This window comes from Phascolarctos cinereus, unplaced genomic scaffold (genome assembly GCF_003287225.1).
Source record: "Phascolarctos cinereus isolate Bilbo 61053 unplaced genomic scaffold, phaCin_HiC Scaffold_726;HRSCAF=1367, whole genome shotgun sequence".
NCBI classification, from domain to species: domain Eukaryota; kingdom Metazoa; phylum Chordata; class Mammalia; order Diprotodontia; family Phascolarctidae; genus Phascolarctos; species Phascolarctos cinereus.
This window is the reverse complement of record NW_027556098.1, coordinates 421427879-421437986: the sequence shown is the minus strand read 5'-3', so window position 1 is coordinate 421437986 and position 10108 is coordinate 421427879. Positions and strand designations below refer to the sequence as shown.

The window sequence follows — 10108 nt, the reverse complement described above, 5'->3', positions numbered from 1 at the left end:
AGTTCTTTCCTTCTGATATGATATGACATTGTCCCTCTTTTTCTTTTATAGCAAATTTCTGTAATCAAGAAGTTCTGTAAATACAGCACTAAATTTATTAAATAATAGATGGATACTAGAACATCTCTGAGTTATCGTAGTAGGATGCAAGTGTGAATAGCTTACAATTTTAACTTACATTCATGGCCAAATAATAATAACATAGGGGCAATATCCCCCTAAGGAGGAAATGATTAGACAAAGTATTAAGACAAAGATGTAATAAGATAGATGTCTAATTAAAAAGGATAGCAAATTTTGAGAAAAGCAACAGGATTAGACTGATTCCTCTAAGAATTATATACAGATGTGTATGATTGATTTCCAAAATGTATCTATCATAGAAATCCAAGCTTTCAGCATGCTTAGGTAATAAGATCTCAAATTTAGATTTTTACACAAAAATTGTATAGGAACGTGGCAAAAGTAAGTGAAATTATTTCTCCTTTATTAAAGTATCTGTCTGGTAATTTTAGAAGGCAGGAGAGCTCATTTTATGGTTGGATCTTCACATTTTAAAAGATTCTTATACCAGGTACAGGATTTAGATAAGAAGAAAAGCGCCAGATGATAAATAAACTGAGGTTTCAAAAATGGAGAACCAAATTTATGTGACTGTACTAATTTATGCTAAATCAGAATTACTCCGGAAATTCTAGATCTAAACCAGAGTAGCAGAACTACCTTTTTGAAATGCCTAAGATAAAACCTATTGTACATGAGACATCTGGGATTCAAAAGGTATTGTTAAAATAGACATTGGGAATAGATTAATGGGATACAAGGAACTTAATGTTAGTTAACATTGGTAATAATGATTGCATTGATTTGTGTGGTTCATGTTTAAGGTTTTCTTGGTTATCTCGGTGACATGTAAATCTCCCTTCTCAAAAATAGTCTTGTGAGCACTCTAAGTGGTTTAATCTGTACCTGACCTGATGTAATTATGCAATTTTGTGAATTGTGAGAAAAACTTTGTTGTATTATTTGAACCTAGCCCTGCATGTCTGGTAAACTGAACTACCTCTGTGTGTCTTTAACTAAGGACTTATGTTATTCTGTTTTCTCTCAATTATCAACTCACTTATCTTTTAAGAGCCCCTATGAGGTCTATGTGACTACTCCCATACCTGCCAACTTCTGAATGTGGACTCCGGGACCATCTGAAGACACCATTCCAAGTGAATATCTCTTCCCACCCTCTGAGGAAGAAGGTTTTCCCCACACATTTCTTTGGTCTACCGGTGAAGCCTTTGGCTTACCTTTGACCAAAAGGAGGAAATGATAATTATTTTAGATAAATTAAGCCCCAATAAGGGCTAAATACCTGAATAAATCTTTTTTTTCTGTGTGAACTGAGAATGTCCCTTCCTCTGTCAACAGCTAAAGGTGATCCAGAGCATTCTTCTGTTTATGACCACTAAGGGCGGCTTTAACCCAGACACTACCTTGAATAAGGGGACTTTTTCCTCATCTTGGTGGTAAAGGAAACACAAACATCCTGATTGTGACATTTGCCTATCAATTAACACAGACATCGTGAGTCAGGGTTTAAATGTCCTGCTAAAATTGCTTGATTCAGTCATAGTTTAAGCTCTGGCTCCATGTAACATGTTACATGCTGCTACCTTCAGGAAAGAAAACAATATGGATTTACTTATCACCTAGCTTGTTGTCTCCTTAACCAATTTTCAGGTCAACCAAGGCCACCCTTGGGTGCTGTCCCACTCTGACATCACTTACTCTTTTTGCCCAGCTTCCTTTTACATCTCTCCCCATATTTCCACACACAGCTGCAGAGCTGCCTCTAGCCTCCCACTTCTCTAGCCTTTCAGAGCCCTGCACATGTGTGATGGGTTACCACTCAATGTCTCCCTCAAGTGATCACAGACTACTTATGTGAGAAGGGTCTATCAAAGGTGACCTACTTCCTACATTGTAGGAGGCCCATGCCTACCATGTTCTTGACAAGAGAACCTGCTTTTTTGTGAAGATCCTCAGAGAAAGAGGCTCCACAGACTCTTTTTGTCACTTCTCCATATCCGGGAGTTTGTCCTTTTGTCTAATTTAAATTTCAGGGAAGGAAGTATCACAGGGTGGAGAGAGTTGATTTGAAATAATTATAAAACATATAAACACCTAGGTTTTACTCACACCTCTGAAACTAATTGCATTTCTCTGAACCTCAGTTATCTCAGTTAGGTACAAATATTTGGATTTCCTATATCAAAGGCCTCTTGAGAAAGAAATATTCTGCATAAGGAAAAATACTATATAAATGTGAGCTATTTGTAATTATCTGTTGTAGTATGTCTTAACATGTAGTCCTCAATGGAAATTGGCAATGACTTTGTACAGATCATCCCCACACTTGCTTGACATAGAGCATGCAGGAATGAACTTGGAGTCAGAATGGCCTGACTTAATTCTAGCTCAGACAGTTACTGGTTATGAGAACCTGGGAAAGTACATTATCAATTAGCCTCAGTTTCCTCATCTGTAAAATGAGCAAGTTGGACCTGATAATCTCAAAATGTCTTTCCAACTCTAAATATGTGATTCCAGTGAACCAAGTTTTGATGCCCCTCTCACCTTTACAAATGATGATGACTGACTGAGTAGTAGGCTGCTACTGCTCAGCTGGTCCTGATACAAGTCCTGAAGATAGCTGCTGCAGGGAAAGGCAGATCTGACATCCTATATGTTTTCTCTGGTACTGTCAGGTGTGCTCCCTTGTCCTCCTGCAGTGACTGTGCTGCCCAAGTCCTCAGAGACCGCCTCTCCAAGCATCTGCCATCTCTGCCCCAAACACTTCCCCTGAGCTCATTTACTTGTACATCCCTGGCCCTTGACATAGAAACATGCCACAATCCCCATATTGTCTTCTCTCTGGAGATGATTGCTGGCTTGTACTTTCACCCAGAACAGACCCAAAAGGAATACACTGACAATCACTGAAAAATGCATTGAGATGTGAATTTCTGAGCTGGCTACAGCTTTTAGAAGTTATCTACTCCAACGTCTTCATTTTAAAATTAAAAGAGTAATTTCCAGATGTGAGAAGGGACTTGCTTAACTTGACATTGAAGGTCCTTGGTAGAATGACGAGGGTAAGCCACATGTCTGTCAATGGGGGCAGTTTTAGAATTGTAGAATTGGAAGCTGAGGTGTGCTGGGGACAGCTTCAACTGGATGACAAGAGCTGATTGTTACATTTTCAGTGTGAATATTTGTACCTTGGAAATCTGCAAATTGCTACACATCAGTGTATAATTTACTGTTTTATTGATTGTCTGGAATTAAGGTGATCAAAATGCTAATAATTCAGATTAAAATAAAAATAGTGTTAAGCATACTTTTTGGGGGGAGTCAGTTGTTAGACATTTGCTAGCGCAGTCCTGACTGGAAGGCTCTTTTTTTTTTTTTCATTTCAGGAGAGGCAGTCTGACTCAATGACAAGAGCACCAGAACTAGTGATAGGAGACTTGAATCCTGGCCCTGAAAGGACTTGCTCAACCAGCTGAAATTCCCTTCACTTCTCAGGGCACTCAACAATCCAATGGGCATATTGACATTGCATATTTATTGCTTCCTGTTAGAGATATTGTGGGAAGAAATGGGGATCCCCCTACTTTCACTAGCCATTGAGTTTACTGTTCCTCCAAATCTATTGGGGTATGAAGACCCCTAGGATCTTCCAGACAGCACAATACATTTTCCTAATGTTATGGTTGAAGGTCCAATGAAATCAAGGAAGCCCTGTGGTCAGCACTAGAATCAGAACAGCTCAGAAGATAGCAAACACTACCCTGGACTGCATTCCAAGAATTCCTGAGGTTGCTTTCCTCAGACATACACTGACTCTTTGAACTCCCCCCTCCCGCCCTTTCTCACGTCCGCACTCTCATACATACACACACATATATACACACAAACACATACAAACATACACCTGGGAAGTCAGACAGGGAAATCTATACCTTCATCCCTTTCTCCATAATCTCAGACAGGGCCTAATCCTCCTCTCAACTTGCTTGAAGGCTTTTAGTCATTTGGTCCCATCTGGAGCCACCTACAATCTCATCTCTCCTGTCCTTGCTCCTGTGGTCCCCAACATATACATGATATAGAATCACCAACATATCCCTCTGTCTCTATATCAAAAGGGTTTCAAAATACAACATCTTTCCTGCACAAAAGGAGAAGGATGCCTACCTTCTACTTGGCAAAGGAGGATTTACTCTCCTTCCAAGCAGATTACAGACTCCTGCGCTTATATGATATCTCACATTTATATTTGAGAGTCATTCCTTTTATCTAATAAAAATTCCAAGGAAGGCAGGATGGCATGGTGAGGAGAGTGGACTTGAAATAACAATAACACTGTGGCTTAAGTTCCATCTGTATTTCTCACTGAATTCTTGTTCCCTTGACTCAGCAGTAAAATGAGTACCAATACTTGGACTGTCTCCACAAAAGACAAGTTGAGAGAAAAATCCTCTGCATATTTGACAGTGCTTGGCAGGGCAGTGGTTACTGTGTCACACTTGGAGTCAGGAAGCTTGGAATTAGAATCCTGCTTGGGACGCTTCCTAGCTGTGTGACCCTGGGCAAGTACCTTAACCTCTCTCAGCCTCAGTTTCCTCAGTCTTAAAATGAGGGTGATAGCACCTGTCTCATAGGGTTTTGGTGAGGTCCTAAGGGAATCATCTGGCAAAGGGCTTGGCCAGTCTTGGAGTTCTTTATCCGTGCTAGCACACTGCATCATTGTAAGCTGTATTTAGCTGCTGGAGTATCTCCTGTGGTTGAATCTTCAATGTGAATATGGAATAGCTTTCCACAGACTCTCCTCCATGGTCCCTCGGGGATAGTACACGTGGAGTTAGGAAGCCCTGGCTTTGAATCCAGGCTCTGACCCTTACTACTTCTGTGACTTTGGGTAAGTCCCTTAACTGCCTCCATTTCCTCATCTTTAACATGGGAGGTTGGAGTTGCTCATCTCAAATGTTTCTTTCACTCTAAAGATGTGATTCTCTGATCCCAGTGTTGATGGCCTTCTCACCTCTAAACATGATACTGATGAACAGACCCATTGGATGCCACTGCCTAGCTGGTCCTGCTGCAATTTCCATAGCTAATTTCAGCAGGGAAAGGCTGAACTGAAATTCCATATTTTTCTTTTACATGACCAAGTTTGCTTACACCTCCTGTTTCTGTGGCCACTGTGCTGTCCAAATCCTCAGGGAATACATGTCCAGCCATCTCCAAATCCTGCCCCAAATACTGCCCTGGGCTTGTTTATCTGTGCATTTCTTTCATCCTGGATCCCCAGACACATCGTCATCCACCCATCATCTCTGAAGATCATAGCTGGCTTATATATTGAGACTGAGTAATAGAGTGAGGAGAGAATTTCTGAGCTGCCCATAACTTGTAGAAGTTATTTTATTTGATCCCTTCATTAATACATACATACATATATATATGTATATATATATATATATACATATATATGTATATATATGTATATATATACACACACACACACATATATATACACACATATGTATATATGTGTATATATACATATATACACATATATATGTTATATATACACAGACTGATTTGCAGATATGAGAAGGCACTTATTTAACTTCAAAATGGGCATTTGTGGTAGAGTCAAGAGTACAACCTCCTTGTCTGACAGTGAAAGCAGTTTTATAGTCTTTCCGCTACAGGGATAACAAGAGTTTTAGCACTCAAAGATCCCTCCCTGTTCCATTCAGCAGAATAATCTTGGCTCAAGTTGATATCCTGAGAATACTGATATAATACCTGTGTCAATAGAGATGTACAGCTTAATAAATTTGTGGGTATAGCTCCAAATTTCTTTCCAGATTGCCTGGACAAGTTCACAGTGCCACCAAATGTATCAATATACCTGTTCTCCCAAACCACCTCTAGAATTCATCAATTTCCTTTTCTGGCAACTTTGCCAGCCTTATGAGTGTGAGTTGAAGCCTCATAGTTTCTTTAATTTGCATTTCTCTAATTTGAAGCATTTCTTAAATATTGCTGTTGGTAGCTTGAATTTCTTCCTCTGTACAATTGCCTGTTCACACCTTTGATCATTTATCACCTGGGGAGTATTTCTCATTGTTATTAATTGATTAATTTTCTATACATGTTGGAAATGGGAATTTATCAGAGACACCCACAAATACTTTTCCCTGTTTACCTACTTCCACTCTAACCACAAGTGATATTGCTATATATTGAGGATAACAATACTTTATTTTGTCATTGGAGAAGAGCAATATGTGTGTGTGTGTGTGAGAATTGTTTTCAGTCTGAGAAAAAGACCCACTGAACATAGAGGAGTTGGATTCCAGATAGTTGGTCAGTGAGGAATTTATTGACTGTGTCAACTTATGATACCAAGAACAAAGCAGTTTCATAGTACCTTTGATGTAGCTATGATGATGAAAGATTTTTGCTATGAATCACAGAGTTTTAAATCATCTATAAATATTATTTTAACATTTGGTTGCTACCTTTTACATATGATATTGTTATCTAATGGAGGAATTGAAACAGGAATCAATAACATCATTCTTGCTATGAATTAAACCAGAATTCATGAAGTAAATTCAACAAATAAATAGAATTGCCAATAGATTTTCTTTGGGGAGGCAAATATGTTAATTGGTTGAGTTCATTTCATTGTATATTTAAAAGTAGTAAGAAGTGTTATTTTTTTGGTGTCAATCCCAAAAATGCATGAATGCTATTTGAGATATTTTCCATGGGCACAGAGCTGTTGTGCTAATCTCATTGTTGCAAGCCTTTGAAACCTGGACAGTCTAGCAGACCATGCCAGGAAACTGAATAACTTCCACTTGAATTGTCTTAGGAAGATTCAGAAGATTAACTGGGAGGATAAGATACCAGACACTGAGTTCTTTCTTGAACTAAATTGCCAAGAATTCAAACTCTGCTTCAGAGAGCACAAGTTCAATGGGTTGGTCACATTGTTCTAATTCCAAAAAGACTGTTTTATGGAGAACACACATAGAGTAAGGGCTCACATGGTGGTCAGAAAAAGTAATAGAAGGACATGCACAAGGTCTCTCTTAAGAACTTTGAATTGATTGTGTGGCATGGGAGACACTGCCACACGACTGCTCAGCATGGTGTGTCCTCATCAGAGAAGTAGCTGTGCTCTATGAGCAAAGCAAAACTGAAGCAGCTCAAAAGAAATATGAGATGCACAAATTTAGAGAATCCACCCCAAATGTTCACCTGGACTATTTGTTCCTGATCTGTGGTAGAACATTCTGAGCTCATATTGGTCTGATTGGCCACAGTTGGACACACTGTAATTTGACTCTAGCACAGTGATGGCATTGTGGCCCTCTTCCAGAATGAAGGACAACAACCATGGACATTGAATCTAATTTTAAATAAATTTTAATTTCGGTGCATTAGTGTCTTTCCTAAAAGCTTCATCAGGGCACATAACACATCTTTATTTCTGAGGCTGTAGATAATAGGGTTGAGCATGGGAGTAAGAATGGTATATAAGATGGCTAAGATCTTGTCCTGACCAGGAGTATGATAGGACTTTGGCCTCATGTATGTAAAGATGAATGGCCCATAGTACATGACAACCACAGTCAGGTGGGAGGAACAAGTGGAGAAGGCTTTTTTCTGGGCCTCCACGGATTTAATGTGAAGCACGGTACATAGAATCTGACCATACGAGGCAAGAATGATGGAAAAGGGAATTAGGAGGAAAAACACAGCACTCACATAGACTCCTCTTTCATAGTGTGATGTGTCAACACAGGAGAGTTTCAACATGGCTGGGATTTCACAGAAAAAGTGGTCAATGCCCCTTGTGCCACAAAAGGGGAGGTGCAGTGCATAAGTTGTGTGAATTGTAGAGTTGATGGTTCCCACAAGCCAGCATCCAGCAGCCATGAGGACACTGATCTGATGGTTCATGAGGTTGGGATAACGCAATGGGTGGCAGATGGCTACATAGCGATCATAGGACATGGCTGCTAGAAGAAGGCATTCAGCACCTAAAAATATGAGGGAGAGGAAGATCTGGAACCCACAACCTGCAAATGTGATGGACTGCTGGCCAGATATGAAATTACTGGCCATCTTGGGAACAATGTTGGAGATGTGCAAGATATCCATGAAGGAGAGATGGCTGAGAAGGAAGTACATTGGGGTGTGGAGCTGGGTGTCAAGGTGGATAAGAAGAATCAAGACTGTGTTCCCCATGATTGCCACCATAAAAATGATGAGAATAAGCATTAAGAACAGTAGTCCGTACTGGTTTGGATACAATAGTCCCAGAAGGATGAAATCTCTAGTAAAAGTCTGATTCTTTTCCTCCCACATCAGTATTATTTCACTTTTTACCTAAAGGCCAAAACACAAGTTTTAGAAAAGGAAGATGGTAAAAATACAAAGCACATAACTGAGTCTATGGCCACAAGTAGTGATTGTCAGCAAAAGTCATTTCATCGATTTAGGTCAGTGAGTTGCAACTCAAAGACATCAATCAAATGAATTACTTGAAGTAACTGAGTCCTTGGGATGATCAGTTCATTGACTGAAGTGCTGAAAAAAAAATAAACTTGGCTCAGCTGAGTAGTTTTACCCATGTACAACTTTCATGTTTCTTTCCTAGTTGATTTCTCAGCTTGATAGGCAATCAGGAAGCTGATTCTGCCTCTCAATGCCTGGTCTCTACTCCCAGTTGAACAGCAAGAAACATTTTCTAATGCAATAAAGAGATTAACAACTGATGGAACTTTTTGGGAGAACTGTTTGGTCGTAAAATATGTGAATACAACAGATTCAGGAGTAAAAATTTCCCTGAATCAACCAAGGATTATTTTGTTCATATCGTCATCATCACCCTCACCATCATCATCATTACTATTTTTTAAGACTTGTCTGAGGCTGAATTTAAACTTAAGTCTTCCTGACTCTAGACTTAGCACTATCTATTATTGCATCACTTAACTGCCCTATTTAAGGGACCATAATTGTGCCTAAAAGGAAATTATATGGAGATTTCTGCGGTAGCATTATAACTCTTAGTGCTTTCAAAACAGGGTTGCTTCCGACATGTGTTGTTGGTTTAGTCTGGCCACTCTTCCCATATTCACCTTCTTAAATGTCATTTACAATGGGCATTTCTTCTCATTTGAATTCTTTCTTTTAACAAGTTATAGGACTGACTATTTGTAGACACCCCATTTGGAAAGGAATCCTGCCTTGATAACCAGTCACTTTACATCAATTGAATTGGAGTTATTTTCATTTTGTTTGGTGATTCTATTTGGCAGCCACCATATTTCACATCTACCAATTATCTTCACAGTGAAATTATTCATGGCATATTGACATAGTGTTTTGACCGAGTCAGTAAGCCTTTGACCTTTTTATTCTTACAAACTAGGTGTCATCCTGGCTCTCTCTCAGCCCACCTCATCAATCTCTTACCAAAACCTCTCAATTCTCCCTTCCTGACATCTCCTGGATGTGTTCCCTTCTCAGGGGAAGGCCAGCATTACCTAATGCCTGGACTATGACATTCACCTGCTAGTTGCTCTCCCTGCCTCAAGGCTTTTCCTAAACTCCAGGCCATTCTCTACTAAGCTGCTCAAGTGACATTCTTAAAGCATAGGGATTAGCATGTCACCCATGAACTGCTGTAGCTCCCTATCACTTCTAGGAACAATTATAAAACTGTTTAACATTCAAAGACTTTCATAACCTATTCCCCTTGTTTTCAATCTTCTCTAGATTGTAAGCACCTTGAGGGCAGGGATATCTTGCTTCTTTTTTGTATCCCCAGCATGTAGAACAGTTTCCGTGGCAAAACAAAATGCTTTTGAATTGAATTGAAATTGTATATATCACCTCCCCGCGATGTACTGTGTGGTCCAGTGATACCGACCTCTGTCACACTTCCTCAAACCGGACACTCCTTCTGCCAGCTCTGGGCACTTGCACTGTCCTTCATATCTGGAAGGCTCTCTCT

General features: G+C 39.6%; 1 protein-coding gene across 1 annotated transcript; it reads right to left on the bottom strand.

Annotated features, from left to right (window-relative positions):
- Positions 1-7509: 7509 nt before the first annotated feature.
- On the bottom strand, positions 7510-8454 carry LOC110220229 (olfactory receptor 2AJ1-like). The gene has a single exon (XM_021004201.2). It carries the CDS (start codon positions 8452-8454, stop codon positions 7510-7512), a length of 945 nt encoding a protein of 314 aa, XP_020859860.1.
- Positions 8455-10108: the final 1654 nt, after the last annotated feature.

What these genes read in the sequence shown, in the direction of transcription:
- LOC110220229 (XM_021004201.2), bottom strand. Translation starts at nt 8,454, where the DNA reads ATGTGGGAGGAAAAGAATCAGACTTTTACTAGAGATTTCATCCTTCTG.